This window comes from Pseudozyma flocculosa (assembly GCF_000417875.1).
Source record: "Pseudozyma flocculosa PF-1 unplaced genomic scaffold scaffold00009, whole genome shotgun sequence".
Classification (NCBI taxonomy): Eukaryota; Fungi; Basidiomycota; class Ustilaginomycetes; order Ustilaginales; family Ustilaginaceae; genus Pseudozyma; species Pseudozyma flocculosa.
This window is the reverse complement of record NW_006920877.1, coordinates 497,764-516,407: the sequence shown is the minus strand read 5'-3', so window position 1 is coordinate 516,407 and position 18,644 is coordinate 497,764. Positions and strand designations below refer to the sequence as shown.

At 65.3% G+C, this 18,644-nt stretch overlaps 6 protein-coding genes across 6 annotated transcripts; 3 read left to right on the top strand and 3 right to left on the bottom strand.

Moving 5' to 3' along the window:
- Window positions 1-1,539: 1,539 nt before the first annotated feature.
- On the top strand, window positions 1,540-4,070 carry PFL1_03124 (uncharacterized protein; the record flags this gene model as incomplete). Its single annotated transcript, XM_007880640.1, has 4 exons — window positions 1,540-2,648; window positions 2,764-2,853; window positions 2,947-3,007; window positions 3,111-4,070. 4 exons carry the CDS (start codon window positions 1,540-1,542, stop codon window positions 4,068-4,070), a joined length of 2,220 nt encoding a protein of 739 aa, XP_007878831.1.
- A 411-nt stretch (window positions 4,071-4,481) lies between these two features.
- Window positions 4,482-6,557, bottom strand: PFL1_03123 (uncharacterized protein; the record flags this gene model as incomplete). The annotated part of the gene is made up of 3 exons (XM_007880639.1): window positions 4,482-4,675; window positions 4,796-6,128; window positions 6,222-6,557. The coding sequence occupies 3 exons, from the start codon at window positions 6,555-6,557 to the stop codon at window positions 4,482-4,484; spliced, it is 1,863 nt and encodes a 620-aa protein (XP_007878830.1).
- Window positions 6,558-7,217: 660 nt separating this feature from the next.
- Window positions 7,218-12,316, top strand: PFL1_03122 (uncharacterized protein; the record flags this gene model as incomplete). The annotated part of the gene is made up of 3 exons (XM_007880638.1): window positions 7,218-7,794; window positions 7,935-8,060; window positions 8,157-12,316. The coding sequence occupies 3 exons, from the start codon at window positions 7,218-7,220 to the stop codon at window positions 12,314-12,316; spliced, it is 4,863 nt and encodes a 1,620-aa protein (XP_007878829.1).
- A 498-nt stretch (window positions 12,317-12,814) lies between these two features.
- Window positions 12,815-13,868, bottom strand: PFL1_03121 (uncharacterized protein; the record flags this gene model as incomplete). The annotated part of the gene is made up of 5 exons (XM_007880637.1): window positions 12,815-13,013; window positions 13,139-13,254; window positions 13,349-13,502; window positions 13,622-13,753; window positions 13,861-13,868. The coding sequence occupies 5 exons, from the start codon at window positions 13,866-13,868 to the stop codon at window positions 12,815-12,817; spliced, it is 609 nt and encodes a 202-aa protein (XP_007878828.1).
- A 667-nt stretch (window positions 13,869-14,535) lies between these two features.
- On the bottom strand, window positions 14,536-15,834 carry PFL1_03120 (uncharacterized protein; the record flags this gene model as incomplete). The annotated part of the gene is made up of 1 exon (XM_007880636.1): window positions 14,536-15,834. One exon carries the CDS (start codon window positions 15,832-15,834, stop codon window positions 14,536-14,538), a length of 1,299 nt encoding a protein of 432 aa, XP_007878827.1.
- A 676-nt stretch (window positions 15,835-16,510) lies between these two features.
- Window positions 16,511-18,283, top strand: PFL1_03119 (uncharacterized protein; the record flags this gene model as incomplete). The annotated part of the gene is made up of 1 exon (XM_007880635.1): window positions 16,511-18,283. One exon carries the CDS (start codon window positions 16,511-16,513, stop codon window positions 18,281-18,283), a length of 1,773 nt encoding a protein of 590 aa, XP_007878826.1.
- Between the last annotated feature and the right edge of the window lie 361 nt (window positions 18,284-18,644).

The following is an 18,644-nucleotide window of genomic DNA, read 5'->3' as shown; positions in this document are numbered from 1 at the left end:
AGAAAGCAAGAAAGCAAACCAGGCAGGGGACCCGGGAAGAAGGGGGAAAGAGGGTCGAGATGATGATGGACGGTTCGAGGGGTCGACCGACTGACTGGGCGCAGGCAGCAGCCTCGTGTCCCCTTCCCCTTCCACTTCCCCTGCGTGACAAGTCGTGGCGGCCCTCTTGTGACATCTGCCGGTGGTCTTCCCTTCCTGCCTCGCCTCGCCTCGCCACGCCCTGGACCTCACCTCGCCTCGCCTTCACCCTCCTGGTCTCTCTCGGTCGACCTTTGGCTGCTGGTGCCGTCTTTCCCCTTTCGCAACCATCTTCGACCCGCATACGCACACATCTGTACCTCCCTACAGCGCAGCTTGCCCGTCGACTTCCCCTTCCCTCCCCCCGCCCTCTCTCTCTCTCTCTCCCTCCCCCATACCAGCTCGGCCTTCCTTCTCTTTCGCAAGCACAACCCCTCCATTTCGAGTTCCTACCTCAAACTCTCGCCCTCACCACCGCTCTCAGCCCTGCCGCCCCGCGCCGACATTCGCCTTCTGCCGTCGTCGAGCTGCGAGACGCTTCATGCAGGCCAGCCCTTCGATGCTGGAGCCCTCACCCATCTCTGCCTAGGCGAGTTTTGATGCAAGCGCTCCGGACCCCTCGAGCCTTCCGACCGCCGCCGTAGCCGCCGTCCGACCCGACCTGCCTGCCCGCCTGTCCTGCACGCACGCCCATCTGCCTGCCGCCCCTCCGCCTCTCCGTCCCTCCGCCTTGCTCGCCGCTGAGCCTCACAGCACGGCACAGCACTGCACCGTCCCCGGCGACAGACGACGGCGGCCAGGATCGCTGTACATCACCTGCCCGCATCATCAAGCAAGGTTGGCATGCGGCCACGCGTCCCCGACCCAAGCACGAGCTAAGATATCGCCGTACTTAGACCCGCCGCCCTCGCCTCGTAACTCCCTCTTTGTCCCGTTCCACCGGCACCCCTCGTCAACCTCTCCCTAAGCTTCCCGAACATCGGACCTCGCGCCTTGGCCGATACCTCGACTTTCGCCGTCCTTTGTCTCTTGCCACCACCACCACCCTTCGCTCTTGCCATCGCCGCCACTTCCGATTCCTGCCATCGCCGCCGCTTTCCACCACTAGCGCCATCGATCTTCGATTATCCACCGTCATCGTCGCCGACTTCACGGTCTCGCCACCGTCCGGCTTCTTAGAGATTGCCACCAGCTTTGTGGCGACAACTGCAGGGCATCTGACAGACTCGCGCCCACACTTCGACTTATCCGCCGGAAGAGGGTCAACACAACTCCTTCACTTCAGCCGTCGCTGACATTGACCAGATCCTCGGTTTGTCATCACCTCGACGCTCGACGCTGAGCCTCTGCGTCCGTGCCCTCGCCTCCTGCAGTGCCAAGGCGCGATACGACGGACCTTCTTCTCGCCCTTAATCGCCATTGCAAGCACGGACTGGCGCCGTCGCTGTGGGGAGATACAACAAGGTGCATCCATCCGGTCCAAAGGTCCGGACCACCCAAACCTAGAAACACGCAGCTGCGATGATGGGAACAGAGAGGAGAGCGAGCCTCGTCGGGATCGCGTCCAGTCCATCTTCGAGCTCGGGGTCGAACAGCGCCGCCGTGCCCAGAGACTTCCAGCCAGCTCCCCTCCAGTCGGCTGCCGCCTCGACTCCAGGCGGTCCCAGCAGCCCGCTTCGCAAGAGGCGTCGGTCTTACCTCATGCAGGACGGTCCCTCAGGTGGCCGGCCTTCGCTGCCTCCGATGACGCTGCCACCGAGCGAAAGGCAGGACGAGGCTAGCTACGGCTCTGGCGCCGGATCTTCGCGCGGGGAACCGGCCAAAAGGCAGAAGAGCGCCTCCCCGCCCCCCGGGTCTTATGAACGCGACCACGAGCGTGGCATGGACTCTTCCTCGCGCCCGCGGCCCGGACCACCTGCGTGGCAGAGTTGGAGCGACCGCCCGGCGCCCCCTGGCCGCTACGGAGGCCTCCCGACCAACGAGCACGACGCCTTGGGCCGCGCTGATGGGCGCTCCCGACCCGGCGAGATGGAGCCACCACATCCTCGGTCGGAGCACGAGGCCAATTGGAAAGACTCCAGCCGCGGTATGGCCGGCTTGGTGGGCGGCAGATATCCGGACGGGGATCGGCTTCCTCCCGGTTTCAGAGACTCTGAACGCCCTCAGAGCGAGCTGCCAGACGCCATGCGAGGGCCACATCGGCTGCCGTTTCCAGGCCCGCCGCCTCCATCGGCATCGGTACCCGCCGACAAGCTTGGGGCCAGCCTCGCCCGGCGGCACCCATCCTCTCCGCCTCCGAGGCTGCCGAGCTTCGCCTCGCTCGACAGCGAAGGCATGGCCGCCAGGCCGAGGGACGACGGACACCCGCCGCTCGGACCTGGGCCGGGTAGCTTCCCCGGCAGCGGTCACCCATCCCCTCGTCGGATCCTGCCGTACCGGCCGCCGGGCCACTACCCGCCCTACCTTCCGGGACCTCAGAGCCGCACACCGATCCTCTCGCATGCTAGCCCTTCGGCCTCGAGCTCTTACGGCAACCCGCCGATGATCCACCCGTCCCTTGCGGGCCTCCCGGGAGCTGGCGGTGGACAGGGCGGCAAGCAGCAGCCCAGCTTCGTCAGCAAGCTCTACTCGTAAGTTTGCCGTGCACACTCGAACCTCGACCTCACGATCGATGCCGGTTGTGCCACCAGTCTGATCACTTCGGGCGATCCCGTCCCTCTGCCCCGCCGTACGTATGCGCCGCAGGATGCTCGAGGATCCTTCCATCGAAGACATGATCTCGTGGGGCCCCTCTGGCACCGTCTTCAGCGTAGCCAATCCTGCAGAGTTCTCTCGGTGAGTGCGGCTCGAGTGGAACGCGGCCCTTGGGCGGACCCGGACCCAGGCTCACCATCGTCTCTGCTTCGTTCTGCCTCGGGCGCTTCGCAGCCTCGTCTTGCCCAACTGGTTCAAGCACTCCAACTGGCAGTCGTTTGTCCGCCAGCTCAACGTGAGTGCCCATCTCTGGTGCCTGCTCTGCTGCACAAGGAGGCTACAGCGCGCTGACTAGCCCCATCACTGCTCAATCCTTCGCCCAACGTGCCTGCTCGCAGATGTACGGCTTCCATAAGGTCAACCACTCCTACCAAGGCAACCCGACCGACGAGATCCAGGTCTGGGAGTTCCGGCATCCCAGCTTCCGCCGCGGCGAAATTGGCCTGCTCAACGACATCAAGCGCAAGAGTTCCCGCCAGAAGCGGACGGGAAGCCCGAGCCGCAGCCTGGCGGGTACCGATCTGCGCGCCGACCGCAGCGGCGGCAGCTCGACGCCTTCGCCCGAAGTGCCGCTGGCGGCCATTCCGGGGAGCGGAGAGATGGGCCGCATGCCCGTCGGCATCTACAGGGTCCCAGGCCGAGAGCACGCCATGAGCGACCCGCGCATGGAGGCGCGCGCCTATGAGCTGGCCACGTCCGACCCGCGCGGGCTGCGCATCGACGGCGACGGCGGCTACATGCCCATGGGCGGCGATCCGCGCTTCCGACGCCCCAAGACCGAGATGCCCGACGTCGGCCCGGGCATGGGTCCGGGCGGCGGACCGTTGGGCGCAGGCAACACGTACTCGGCTGCGGGGGCGGGCTTCCTCGAGGAGCGTGGCTACCCCGATTCGCAGATCGACCGCAACGAGGTGCTGGCGCGCTTCGAGGACCTGTCGGAGCGCTCCGACGCCATCATCCGGCACGCCTCGTTCCTCGAGGGCCAGGTGCGGACGCTCTCGGAGCAGCTCAACGAGTCGCGCGCCTACACCCAGCACTGCGTGCGCGAGGAGCTAACCATTGTCCTCGAGCGCCTCGCCCACACCCTCTCGGCGCCGCCATCCAACGGCGCCGACCCGGTGCAGACGATGCTCTCGGCCATCAAGGCGCACCTCGCTGCGCTCCAGCCTCAGCCACATCTCCGCGACAGGGAGCCGATGCCGCCGGCTGCGTCGTCGCGGCCCCACGCCGCCGCCGCTGCGCCGATGAGCCCTTCGTCGCAGTCGCACGGCTACCCGCCGAAGCGCTCGAGCGTCTAGGCGGATCGCCCGCGACACGGCGTCCGTTGTGCCGGCACGTTGCTCTGCCGGCACGTCTTCGGATCCCCTCCATTTCCGCCCATCGCACTCTACCCTTGCTTTCTCGTTCTCGCATCCCGGTCCCGCCTAATTCCTGCCCCGCTGTCGCCGCTCCATGCATTGGCGGCCGCGGCATTGCCAGCCATGCCCTTCCGTACTTTCTTGCATCTCCCAGTCCCTGCCAGAGCTATACACTGCCATGCTCATTCCGTGCCCTTCTGTATGGACCACTCGAGGTCTACTCTCTCCCAAAAAGGCTGCATCGCCACGTCGACCTGGGTCACACGCAATCCGATGATGCAACCGATGCCTCATCCACGGCTTCAGGGGCGGTCCCCGTTCCTCCTTGGACGCGATGCGATGCGATTCCATCTAGCTGGGCACGACGACGACGCGGTGCTCCGTCTTTCCGACGCGGAGGATGGCGAATTGCCGCGCCGAGGGTGGTCCGAGGAGGTCGGCGGGATCGAGGGTCGTGATGCCCGAAGAAGGCGACTTGGAGGAGGATGGGAGCGCGACGTTGTTGAGGTAGAGGCCGCCCGAGGAGAGGGCACGCTTTGCATCGGCTGCGTTTGTCGGTATCGATGGCGACGACGTGGGTCAGAACGGGCATCGTCAGTCTCCGGGTCGTCGTCGTCGTCCTAGCGGACTGGCAGAGGGCGGGCAGCAGGGAGACGACGACTCACCCCTCGATTTGACCAGACCGACCTTGGCTGCCAACTTGGTCACGTCCTCGCCCACCCACTCGTCCCTACTCCCCAGCTCGACCAGCACCTGCGTACCCCGGAAGGCCTCGACGACCTCGTCGACATCCACGTCCCTCAGGTCCGTCTCGAACATGACCCTGGTCGCCATCTCCGCCCTCTTCCTCGCCTCGACGCCGCGCACCAGCTCCGTCACTTCGCCCGCCAACTTCCGCTGCGCCCCGCGCCTCTTCCTATCCGCCGCATGCTCCCCCATGACCTGCCGGACCGTACCGACGGGGAGCAGCGTCAGGGCCAGCAGGTACTTTTCCACCTCGTCGTCGCGGGAGCGCAGGAAGAACTGGTAGAACTCGAAGTCGGACAGCAGCGAGGGCGAGAGCCAGATGGCGTTTCCCGCCGACTTGCCAAACTTGGCGCCCGACGACGTCGTCAGCAGCGGCAGCGTGAGGCCGTAGGCGGGGTCCACGTACTTTTCCTGGCCCCCGTGCGGCTTGGCGGCGGACGTCGGCGATGACGATGACGATGATGCTGCCAGCTGCGCCGCTGCGGGCGAGGCGGCCTTGAGGCGCCGGATCAGGTCGACGCCCGCCATGATGTTGCCCATCTGATCCGAGCCTCCGATCTGAATCGAGCAGTTCCAGGCTCCCGAGTGGAGCACGCTAAAGTCGTACGCCTGCAGCAGCTGGTAGGAAAACTCGGTGAAGGACAGCCCCACTGCGAGGGCATCGCCGTTGGCCTCGTCGGTCTCGGCGGCCGCCTCGCCCTCGCTGGCAGCAGAACGTGGCGGGACCAGACGGCTCTTGACGCTGTCCCTCGACATCATGGTCTGGATGCGGGCGTGCCTGCCCACCGTGCCCAGGAACTCGAGGACGCCGAGGCCGGAGAACCAGCTCAGGTTGTTGACCAGCCGCACGTCGAGCGCGGGCGTGGTGGTGAGACGGTCGCCAAGCGCCGCGTCCTCCGCCTGCGGGACGTCAACCGCCGCGTTGCCGGGCGCCGGAGGGAAGGGGGCAGATGCGCCCTCCGTCGAGGAGGCACAGAACGCGCGCTCGGCGGCCAGCTCGGCCTCGATGCCTCCATCGGCGCTCTGCGCAGCGGCTTCCATGGGCGTTGGCGTCGCCGCACGAGCAGAGCTGCTGCTGCTAGGCTCGACGAGGTCCTGCCTCCTTTCAATGTACTCCTGGGCCCGCCCGAAGAATTCGCGCAGCTGGTTCGAGATGGAGGCGACGTTGCGGTCGAGCTCGGCCTTGTCGAGCGCCGAACGCTCAGTGGATCGCCCAGAGGGGTCCCCTATCGAACCGGTAGCGCCGCCAATCTGTCAACAGAGCGATGGCCGAGGGATTGTTGGTTCAGTCGATGCGCGAGAATGACGCCGCTTCGACACGGTCGGGGAGGGGACAGGACTCACCAGGGCCAAGCTCCTGTGGCCGTACCTGGCAAAGTGGAGTAGAGCCATGAGCGGGAGGAGGTTGCCAACATGTAGGCTGCGTGCGCTCGGGTCGACGCCCGAGTAGACTGTGCGCTTGACGCTGAGCGCATTTTGCGCTTCCGATGACGGTGCAGAGAGGTGTGCGCGGAGGGAACGGGAGGTGATGGACTGGACGAGGCCTCGTTGTGTGAGCTCGTCGAGGAGGTGCGGGCGTTGGTCCGAGGACGGCCGTGACGAGGTGGTGCTGAGATGGCGCCGCAAGAGGGACGAGCCTCGCAGCGGCGAGCGTCTCGAAGCTAGTGATAGGCGCAGCATGGTCGAGCCCGATGTACCGTGAGGCGATGCCGAGTCGCGAAGAGAGTACGAGGGGCGGCAAGGGGGAACACAAGATGGAGGCCACGAGGTGGAGCAGAAGAAAGGAGGCGTCCATATGTCGGCTTGCGGAAGTCGGACAGCGGCTGCCGTCAGTCCAGGCCTGCCACCCTGACGATGTCGCGCGTCGCGCTGGCCACCTCTCTTTAATTTCGACTCGAGCTCCCACTTTTTTTCAAATCGCCCCGCCTATCCAGACGAAGCCGGGGCGGTGAGGAGGGGGCGAGCAAAGGGTCGGGGGCCGGGGCTCGCTGCCAGGTTTTTTCTTCCGGGTGACGGCGCCTCGATGCTGGGCGACGTGAGGACGAGGGTCAGCAGCAGCAGCAGGCATGCCAGCCAGCCGACTCAGCCCGTCATCCTCCCTTCGCCCTCGCCACCACCTAACCCCTAGACCGTCCATCCCCGTCGGCTTCGCTTCAGAACGAATCGATCCGCCACGGCCCGGTCCATCCTCCTCAAGCAAACCACCGCCACCCTCATCGTCATCCTCTGGCAACCGAGGTCGACTTTCCACCCATCCTGTAGGACTCCGCCTGTGTTCCTCGGCGCATCGCCCCTCCCTCTCACGTCTCCCGAGGGGGACGAGGCACCCAACCCATCACCATGCCCAAAAAGTCCAACAACACCACCGCCAAGGGTGCTGGCAACGACACCGCTAATCGGCCAAACGTTGCCGCGACCGTGCACACACCCGACCCCTCTCGCACCTCTGCGGCGGCCACGACGCCCGCTCCCGCTCAATCTGCGAGAAAGAGGGCTTCCAGGGCCAGCAAAGGTCGTGCATCGGCGGTACAGCAACCCAATCGCTCACAGTCTCCTGACCACCGACCCGTCGCCGTCGTCAAACGTGGAGATGAGCGCAGATACGATGGCTCATCCCGTCTTGGCGGCGATGGAAGCGGCGACGGCGACGACGACGACAACATGAGCGCCTCTTCGGACGACCACGACGCCCGAAGACCCCGCAAGCGCAGCAGGGTGTCCACCCCGCGAGGCCGCTCCACCAGCCGCAAGAGGTCCGACAGCAGAGCCAGGAGCGCCAGCAGGTCCAGGAGCCGGCGCACGGACTGGGACCAGATGAGCGTCGACTCCGAAGACTTGGGCTTTCGTGCGGACGACGCCCCCACCGTCGTCTCAATCCAGGGTCCCTCGGGCATCCGATTCGAGCGTGTCTATGACGGTGAGCACCGTGCGGCCGCGAGCCTCCTGTCGTGCAGAGCAAGGCACCTGCAAACTCAGGGCCCCGACTGACGACGTACTCGCCCTTGATCCCGCCACATGCGTCGCGAAACCGCTCCGTACGACCACCCGGGCATGCAGACAACTTCCCCGAGAGCGTCGAGGAGCTCAAGACCATCGCCAGGCGCAAATTTCGTCTCCATGAGGCCGAGCCTGTCGAGATCTCTTACCGCAATCCATCTGGAGCTGAATGCGGTCTTGACGACAGTGAGTCGATCTTGCCCCGACCAGATATTGCTCGAGAACCCGACTGATCTAATGGACCTTGCCGCACCGATATCGCGCCGGCGCACTCGCTCGAAGACGACGACCTGAGGGCTTTCGGCGCAAATGCTCAGCGCGCCAGCTACATGCTGATGACCGTCAAGGCTGCGGTGCCACACGCCTTTGCGTCGCCCGCTGCGGCTGAGCTCGCACCCCTACCAGCAGCCAACGGATCGATTGCCAGCGCAGTGCCCACCAACGCACCTGTAGCAACTTCGCGCGGCGCGACATCGTCTTCAGCGACCCCGGCAACAGGCGACTTCCTCGCCACGCCGATGCAGTCTGCGGCGTCCAAGAAAGGTGCGCCCGTTACGATCTCCCAGACGCCGGCATCTTCCGCCACACCGACGCAGCCCCAGTCTGCTCTGAAGAAGCGTAAAGCTCGTGCATCCGCCAACCAGTCTGAACAAGAGGTTTCGGGCGATGCTCATAACGCGGCATCGACCCTGGCCGCTCCGGCGGATGCGGCGCCAGCATCGAGCCAGCGCCCTGCTTCCAAGAAGCGCGCTGGTCGCGTTTCCGTCGCCGCACCGGAAGATGCGACGGCGTCTTCGGCCGACAAGTCGGCGGATGCTGCAAGCGCTACCAACGCTGCGAGCGCGGCCAACACCTTCGACCTCTTCGACTGGTCCATGCTACCATCCGTCCGCGATGCGCTGAAGAAGCGTTCCGGTGCGTCGGCTTCGGCAGCGAACACCACGAGCGGTGCTGCGAATTCGAGCCACGCTTCTGCTCCTGGATCTTCTGCCAACGTTCCAGCCGTCCACTCGGCATCGCATCTGGCCAATGGGACCGCGGGCAATGCGCAGCGACACGGGAACAGTTCCGCGGAGTCTGCTCAGGCAACTGAATCTAGTCAGCCAGCCGCTGAGGGCGAAAGGCCCAGCGACGAGAGTGCGGCGACTCAGACTTCGGGTGCGACTGCCGCTGCCGCCAAGGCTGCCGGCACGGCAGCAGGCCAGGACCAAGCGAAGGCGAGCGAACCTCCCAAGAAGCCAGGTCGCAAGCCGAAGGCGGCCAAGAAGCAGCCAGACTCTACCGCAACAGGCGCGGACACGACCGCGCCCGAGGTCGCCGAACCCATCGCAGCCACGCCTCAAGGCGCGTCCGCTCAACCGGCGGATCTCTCACCTGCTGCACCTGAGGCACCGACCGAAAGTAGCGGCCTCGACGGCGCAGTCGCCTCGGCTTCGAGCCCTTCAGAGTCCACTGATGCGTCTGCCACCCAAGGCCCGGCGCCGAGCCAGTCTGGCTCTCAGCCGCCAAAGAAGGGTCGCAAGAAGAAGCAAGCAGCCGAGCCGGATGCAGACCAAGCGGCTGCGCCTTCGCAAGGTCCCGGAGCCGAGCAGGCAGCAGGGGTTCTCAGCCAGAAGGCGGCAGCGCAGGCAAAGGGCGCTGCGAAAGCCAAGGCGGCTGCTAACTCCCAGGCTTCGGAGCCTACTGTTTACGTCGAGATCCCGCCGCCGACTGCCACGGCGACGGCAGCCCCTCCCGCCACGCCAGCTCCAAAGAAGCGAGGCCGCCCGTCCAAGGCCGACTTGGCTGCCCGCGCCGCTGCTGCAGAGGCAGAGAGGCAGGCAAAGGAACAGGCCGGCGAGAATGTGCCGGCCGTCGAAGCGACGTCAGTTCCGGAGCCGCAGACGGCAACCAAGCAGCAAAAGACCACCAAATTGGCCGCCGATTCGATCGCGGAGGACGAAGAGACGCTCGCCGCCACCGCGGACCCCGCCGAGGCCCCGCCCGCCAAGAAAGCTCGGCGTACCACCAAGAAGCCAGCATCGCAGATGCCAGCAGAGTCCCAAGCGGCCGACGAGGCCAACATCGAACCCGCTCTGCGTTCGTCGGCCGAGTCCTCCCCCAATCCCGAAGGAGCGAACGCTGACGCCAGTGTGGGCTCATCGTCGCAGCTGCCCGCCGCCACGAGCGAGGATCGTGCTGCTGTTGCTGCGACGCCAAAGGTGGCCAAGACACCGAGGAAGGCTGCCAGCAAGGTCGTCGAGGATCCCGATGTCTGCGTCTACTGCGAACAGTCCCCGAACCACGACGAGGCGGACTGCGAGCTCTACCAGGAGGGTTCCATCGACGCGCTGAGCGACCGCATGAACGCGCTGCGCTACAAGGTCAAGAAGACGCCCAAGGAAAAGACGGCGGCGTCCAGGCTGGCAAGCCGGGTCGCAAGGCTCTTTACGCAGCGTCGTGAAAGCGGCGGCACTTCCGATATGCCTACGAGCGATTCAGTCCGCGATCTGATGTCCTCCGTGGGCTCTACCAAGCCGACCGGCACGCAGGGCGACCAGGTTGCTGCTGCGAAGGGCAAGGGACAGACTATCGATTCCGCCTCGCTTCCGCCAACGTCCTCGCCCCGCACGCCGCCGCTCGGTGCTACGGGGCATCCGATCCAGATCTCCTCTGACGCTTTTGCGCTCAATGTCCCTGGATCCGATGACCAGGCCGTGACAGAGGAAGAGCGCTTTGCCGAAGAGGTGCAGAGGCACGCGGACGAGGAGGCCGAAGAGGCGCGAAAGCAAGAGGAGCAGCGACAGGCGGATGAGCTCAAGGCGAAGCTGGTCAAGCAAAAGAAGGGGAAGAAGGCTAGCCTGAGCAAGGAGGAGCAGGATAAGCAGGCGGCCGAACGCGCCGAAGCTGCCGCGGCCAAGGCGGAGCAGAGGAGGGCCGCTGCGGCTGCTGCGGCCGAAGCAAGGGCCGCCGCGGCCAAGGGCAAGGCGCCGGCCGAGTCGCAAAAGAGTGCCAAGTCGAACTCCGCTTCGGACACCACCAAGGGCAAGGACGCGCCGTCGGCCTCGACCCAGTCGAAGGGTGCCGGCCGAGCTCCCGCGCACGATCACTCCGATATGCGTTCGACGTCGCCCTTGACCGATCTGCCGACGTCGGAGAACGAGGACCAGCGGCCACCGACGAGCCAAGCCATCGTGGCGGCGCAGCTGGGCGCGGACCTCCGCGCAGACTCGCCGTCTTCCGAGGCGGAGCTCGCCACCAGCCCGATGTTGCAGGCCGCCTCGCGCGAGGATCGTCCGTCGACCGCTCCGAGCCTACCTTCGACGCAGGACGTCGAAATGCAGGACGCCCAAGAAGAACTCCCCCCGCCGAACCAGCAGCATAGCTCCTCGCCCAGCCGGGCCGCGTCCAAGTCGCCACTCAAGACCCCTGCGGCCCGTCGTCGCTCGACGTCGGTGACTAGCTCCGACACCTCGGAGGATTCGGATAGCGATGACGATGACGACGAAGTGGACGACGAAGAAGAGGAGGAGGAGTCCGCAGACGAGCTAGAGCAGAGCAAGGACGACGACCCGAAGCGGGCCACGAGCTCGGCCGAGGCCACTTCAACCATTTCGTCGACCGCCGACGGCAAGAGCGGCAGTGCCTCTCAACGCAAGGAGGGCGGCAACGCGGTCAAGGACTCTCAGCAGCAGCAGGCCAAGAAGAACGGCCGCAAGAGGTCTGACTCGAGCAGCTCCACCTCCTCGATCGACTCGAGCTCCACCGACTCGGACTCGGAATCCGTCAACAGCAGCAGCAGCTCTAGCTCCGATTCGGAATCGCTGCCGCCGACCCAGATCGTGGGCAAGCCCGGACAGCGCAGCAAGGTGCCGTCCTCGACGCAGCCGGCCCCATCGACATCCGCAAACACCAAGGCCGCCGCTGCCGCCTCGACGCCCGTGCAGAAGCTGCGCAGCACCCTCTCGAGCCTCAACCCGTACCCTAGCAGCGCGACCAAGCCGCTCTCGGCCGCCCGGCCCACGCTCGCCAAGGCGCCCTTTGCGAGGCTGACGGACCTGCGCCCCGCCGACCTGCGCCGTTCGCTATCGCAGCCCAACTCGCCCATGGCCGGCCCCGGGGCCACGCAGGCCGGCGGCGCCAGCGGCCTCTTCCGCGGCCGCGTGCTGAGCAGCACGCCGGATGCCGAGAGCAGCCACGGCAGCACGAATGGCCGGGCGGCGTCCAAGCTGCCTGGCCGCAACGGCAACGGCGCCGGCGACTCGAGCGACGAGCTCGAGACGAGCAGCGATGATTCGTCGTCGTCCTCCGACGGCTCCAGCGACAGCGACAGCAGCGACGACGACGGCGGCGCCAACAAGAAGAAGAGCGGCGGCGCCTTTGTGCCCGCCAGCAAGAGGGCGGGCGCGGCCGTCAAGAAGCCAAAGAAGGACAAGAACGTCTTCACTTGCTTTACCAGGTAAAGATCCGAGGGTCGCTTGCGCTGCCTCTCTCTCCCCCGTTTGCTTGGTCGTTGGTCTTGATCGAGGCGAGGTCGAGGAGGGATCGCAGCGCCGTTCTGACCGCGCAGGGGACCTCTCCCGCTCTTCGTCGCCCTCCTGCCTGCCTGCTCTTGCCCCGCCGCTCGTCGCATCCTCGACGGCGGCCACGTCGTTGTCGCCGACCTGCGATCGTGGCCTTGCCTCTGCTCCGACTCGACCTACCTGTAACTCTCTCGAAACCTCGGCAGCTAAGACGATAAAGGCGCCGCTCCCTGCACGACGATAACCCAGCTCGATGCTCCGTCGTCGTCCATCGCGTCTGTGTCGCGTCGTGTCGTGTCTATCTGGGCAATGTAGTTGGGTCCGCGAGGATCACTATCGCTCCTGTCGCGCGTGCGCGGTGACAAAGCAGCGACTGCGCGCGGGAGCAGCCAGGCAGGAAGGAGGCTCCCTTGGCGCTCGCCGGGCGACGGCGGCGGCTCAGTAGTACATCTGTCTGACCTTTTGCTTGACCTTCTTTGGCGAGGATGCGGCGCCGCCTTCGGCCGACGAGGCGGGCACCTCTACGACCTTGCTGGGGATCTTGAGGGCCGACGAGGCGAACTCGTTGCCGTAGTGCAGCTGGCCCACTTTGGGCATCACGTTCCACTTTAACGTGAACCGAGTCGTGTCGATGCCCCTGTTCCGTCACGGCGGCAGGAAGGAAGCAAGGGAGAGAGCGGTGAGTGAGTGTTCGTAGGTTCCCAGAGGATGAGCTGCGGATGGAAGGCGGAGGGGAGGACGGGAGACAAGGACAGAACGTACCCAAACGACTTTGACACTTCTCTGAATCCGTACTTGTTCTGCTCGTCCTGCAGGTCGACGTAGGCGCTCGAGGGCGTGCGCAGGATCCGATCCCAGATGACGACCGAGTTGCTTTGCTGCTCAGGACGCCCCCATGAAACGCAACGTCAGTTTCCCGACATCCGAGGGCCAGGGCAACAGAGGGGACAGGGTGAGGCCGGGTCCACGTACGTTTTTGGCATCCTGGTACTCTGCGACGAGCGAGACAAAGACCTGCTTGGTGTTCCACCTGAACAGGTCGGTAAAGTTGGCCTGGATGTCGAACGAGGTGACAATGTAGTCCTGCGTGCGTCGGTCCATGTGCCAGATGGCCCGTCCCGATACGCTGTGGGGGCAAAAGTCAAGGAAGAGGGACGTATGTGCAGTGCCAGGGTCAGCAGTAGCGGCGGTGGCGGCGGCCAGGTTACCGTCTCGCGCAAACTCGGCCAGGCGCCGGCCACTCACGTCTCGAGACTCTTGATGGCCACTGATCCCGTCGGGTTGCGGCGGGGCGTGGACATGGTGTCGATGATGGCCAGCAGGCAGAGGAGCACGGATGTGGCCAGTGCAAAGACCGAGTTGAGCCGTTGTAGTGAGCTGCGAGCATCAGGCCGGGACCGAGGTGCAGCAGCATCAAGCTGGTCAGTCCCCGTCCGACGGAACCTCAAAGGAGCATGGCGTAGCGAGGCGAGTCGATTGCGTACCTGTGCATCTTTGCAGTGCTTGTCCCTCGTCGATGAGAGGATTTAGGATGGGCCGAGTGATGAAGAGGAGATAAAGGAGGGTGAGGGGGAGCGGGAGGGGGAAGCGTCAAGGGTCTTGCAAGGAAGGCAAGCCTGGCGAGCGGAGGTGGGGATCCGGCCTAGAGCGCGCCTTGAGTTGCCAGCGCAGAAATTCCACCTTCCAGCTGCACCCTCTCGCTGGCGCTCCACGTTGGCTCGTGCACCTGCTTGCTGGCCTGCCTGCTACAGGGCCTTGGCCTCTCAGCCAGGCCTGGTCTACCTATCGCTTCAGTTAATACTCGATCGCAACGCCTCGACAACGGCAGCCTGGGTCAATGAATCGCATTTTGGGAAGCTCGACGTGCTGACCGCCAGTCTTCCTATGTACATTTGTGCAAGCCGCCAACACCCCGGCGAGGTATCCGTGCGACTGCAGCTGGCCGGCTCGATGATCGGATCGCGGCGAGGTACAGATGAGGCCGCCCGCCGTGTGTGCGCCGCCCATCCTCGGGAAGGGAAAGCCAGACGATCGCGTGGGAACCGCCGCGCCCCGCTCCGCCTCGCCGACGACATCGTCGCACCTGTCAACTTGTCTCTTCTCATCCGCCTCTCGTGAGATCTTTATTTCTCCGCCCCCCTTTCGCGCCCAGCGCCTTCCTACTCCTCGTCCTCGTCATCGTCGTCCTCCTGCAGGAAGCGAATGAGGGGCTCGCACGCCTTGAGGAAGTGGGCCTTGCCCTGCGCCTTGGCGCCCTTCTGGGCCCAGTAGAGGATGGCGTCGTCCGAGATGACGTCGCCGTTGTAGAGCGTCTGGAGAATCTTGGGGAAGCTCTTGATGACGCGCGTGTCGGCATAGCAAAAGAGCTGGATGCTGTTGATGAGCGAGATCTGGGCGCGTGCGCTGCTGCAGAACGGCTCGAGGATGGGGCAGTCCTTCTTCAGCTCCTTGAGCACCGCGCCCTCGAGCTGGTCCTGGCGGACGCTCCAGTCGACGGCCTTCATCAGGCCCTCCCAGATGAACGGCACAAAGTCCTCGGGGCCGACACCGGCCGACTTCATCTGCGCCTGGAGGAACTCGACGACCTCGGGGATCGAGGCGGCGTCCTCGTCCGACGACACCATCTCGCCGAGGCGGGCGACGGTCTGGTCGCGGATGTCCTTCTGCTGGCGCTTCTGCCAGTACTCGGCGACCTGGGGCAGGCCGACCTCGGCGCTCCTGAAGTGCGACGCGACAATGTTGGGCTGGTCGCGCTTGGTCTGGGGGAAGAAGAGGAGCCAGTTGCGGACGCCGCCCTTGCGGAGGGAGCTGGCAAGGTGGTCCATGGTCTGGTCGACGAGGTAGGTGCGGAAGACGAGGTCGATGAAGCTGATGGCGAGGTCGTCCTTGGCCAGGTGGTCCTTTTGCAGCGTCGAGAGGACGCTGGCCGAGGCGAGCCCCTGCTGAATCATGAGGGCGGTGGCGACGGCGAGCTTGTTCCTCTGCTCGACCTCGTAGCGGTTGACGTACTGGAGGATGCCGTTGAGGGTCGACTCCTCGAGGGGTCGCTGGAGGAACTTGTAGCGTCGGATGAGCTTCTCGAGGACGTCGACAAAGGGCTTGACATCCTCGAGCTTGTCGCTCTTTGCGCCAGCGATGGAGAAGGGGCTGGGCGGCGCGCCGTCATCGACAAAGGCGCCGCCGGGGGCGAGGATGCCGCCTACAATGAGGATCTCAAACAGCGGGTCGGCATACTTGCGGTACTCGAGCGTGTTGCCCGCCTTGTCGAGCGCGGTGGCAAAGGCGTCCCAGTCCTCGGGGCTGATGCCTTCGAGGTGCTTGTAGAGGGCGTCGCGGAAAACTTCGGGTTCGAACTTGGCCTGGGACTTGACGACGCCCTTGCGCTGCTTGATCTTTGCGCCCGTTAGCGCGGGCTTGGTGTTACCTGTCGGCGCGGTGCCTGTGGGCGTAGAGGACATGAACGGGTGCAGGGTCGAGACGAGGAGTCTTCAACAGAGAGGGGGAAAGGGGGAGGTGTTTCGGCAAGTGGATTCCGAAGGGCGAGGTGTTGCTTGGTCCTGTCTCTGGTTCGAGGTAGGAGGACGTGAAAAGGGCACGGGATTGGCGATGCCGAGGCGTTGGAATGAGTGGTGGTGATTGGTGATGGTACGGAGAGGTGAAGCAAGGTGTTGGCGGTCGGTCAGCCTGGTCAGGGTCGGTTGGGCCAGCAGCCTGGCCTGTAGCCTTGCGCAAGGGGGTTGAGGGATTCGAGGGTCGCCGCCTGCCTGTGGGCTGTGTGGCTGAGAGCGCGGCACCGAAGCCAGGCCGTCGAGCGCAGATTCTCTGTCTCCAGGCGATCACCCGCTCAGCCGTAGGGGGCGGGCTGGATTGCCTAACTCGGCAGTCGGGAACCGGAGATTCAGGGGTCCGGGCAGCGAGGACGGCCCCCCGGAAAGTCTATTCGGCTTCGGCAGTTTGGCTGGCACACGTTGCCGGGGGGTTGGCGGGAGCCCTCGGTTCATGACGCCACCTCCCCCTCCGTCCGAGCTTCCTCTCGAACTCATCGCATCCCTCCCATTGACCGGGCCTAGACGTATCCTCCGTCTCCGAGAGACACTCTCCCGCTTCGCTTCAAACTATCGCCGCTTCTTCGCCATGGCTGCGGCTGCAAAGGCTCCGGCCCCAGCGCGGGCCATACAGGCTTCGCGCTCCGGGCGCAACTCCAACAAGGGTGGCGTCGCCAGCCTCGCCCTCGCTTGGCTGCAGCTGGCCCTCACCTACGACAACGCCAGGACCGCCGTGTTCCTCGTCGTCGTCGTGCGCTACCTGGACCGCCTCCTCCGGCACCTCAAGGTCTACGGCCTCACCGCCAGCCTCCACCAGGTCTACCGCGCCATCTCGGCTCGTGCGTTCGCCCTCCTCCTCAAGACGCCTGCTGCCAAGCGCAAGGTCAATAGGGAACTCCGCGATGCCATGAAGGACGTGGAGGCAAAGATCGTGCCGCGTCCCAAGCACATCGAATCGCAACACCGCCTGCCCGTGCTCGGCAAGGAGACCGAGTGGCTCCGCTCCGAGCTCGCAAAGCTGCAGAAGATGGAGGCCGGCGGCGTCGATGCCAACACCGTCGCCACCTTGTGGCAGATGCGGGACGGGCAGTCGGTGTGGAAGGACGGAAAAGTGTCCGGCGCCGTGTACCATGGCGGCGACGACCTCAGCGACCTCGTCAGCGAGACGATCAAGGCCTTTCTGCTCACCAACCCGCTCCACCCCGACGTCTTCCCCGGCGTGCGCAAGATGGAAGCCGAGGTGGTCCAGATGGCGCTGCGCATGTACAACGCCCCCGAGACCGGGGCGGGTGCGACGTCGTCCGGCGGTACCGAGTCGATCCTCCTCGCCTGCCTCGCCATGCGCGAGTGGGGCCGCCGCACCAAGGGCATCACCGAGCCCGAGCTCGTCGTGCCCGTCAGCGTCCACGCCGCCTTTGACAAGGCGTCGACCTACTTTGGCATCAAGATCCACCACATCCCCGTCGACCCCGTCACGCGAAAGGTCAAGCTGGGCCGCGTCGCGCGCGCCATCAACCGCAACACGATTGGCCTCGTCGGCTCCGCGCCCAACTTCCCCGACGGCGTCATCGACGACATCCCTTCGCTCGGCGTGCTCGCCAAGAAGCACAACATCCTCCTCCACGTCGACTGCTGCCTCGGCTCCTTCCTCGTCCCCTTCCTCGAAAAGGCCGGCTTCCCCTCGGAGCCGTTCGACTTCCGCGTCGAGGGCGTCACGTCGATCTCGTGCGACACGCACAAGTACGGCTTCGGGCCAAAGGGCCTCTCGACGATCCTCTACCGCACCAGCGAGCTGCGTCGCTTCCAGTACTACGTCAAGACCGACTGGCCGGGCGGCGTCTACGCCACCCCGACGCTCTCGGGCTCGCGGCCGGGCAGCATCATCGCGGGCACCTGGACGGCCATGATGAAGCTGGGCGAATCGGGCTACACCCAGAGCTGCCGCGACATTGTCGGCGCCGCCAAGACGATCGCCTCGCGCATCGAGACAGAGGTGCCGGACCTCTACGTCCTCGGCAAGCCGCTCGTCAGCGTCGTCGCGTTTGCATCGCGGCCCGGCACCACGGTGTCGATCTACGACGTCGGCGACGGCATGTCGGCGCGCGGCTGGCACATGAACGGCCTCAGCGGCGACATTTCCGCCATCCACATCGCCGTCACCCGACTGACTGTCCCCGTCGTTGACGAGTTCATCAGCGACCTCAAGCAAGTGACGGCCGAGGCCCGCAAGAAGGCCGGCAAAAAGGAGGGAGGAAAGGAGGGCAGCATGAAGGCCCTCTACGGTCTTGGAACGGGCGTCAGTGCCGGCATGGTCATTGGCGAGCTGGCGAGCCGGTTCATTGATACCCTCTACCTCGTCTAGATTGCCGTCGCCTCTCACTCTTGCCCCTGCCGCTGCCCCAGCCCCAGCCTCCATCTCCAGCCTCTTTGTCCGTCTTCTGTACTCGTTGCCCGCCTCGCTCTGCTTGTTTTTTCCGCTTCCTTCCGCGTCACGAGTGAATGGATAGCCATGGACCTTCTCACCTTTTCCGACTTCAGCCCTGATCGGTGTCTCCACGGTGGAGGCGTGGCATAACAGCATATTCAAGATTGTGCTGGCGCTCCTGCTCGCTTCTGTGCACATGGACGAGCAGCAGGGAACAGAGTTTCCCCACGCCTCTTTGTTCGGCCCGGATCAGTCGAGCACTCGATCCAGCCCTCCCTCCTATGAGCAGAAGGCTGGC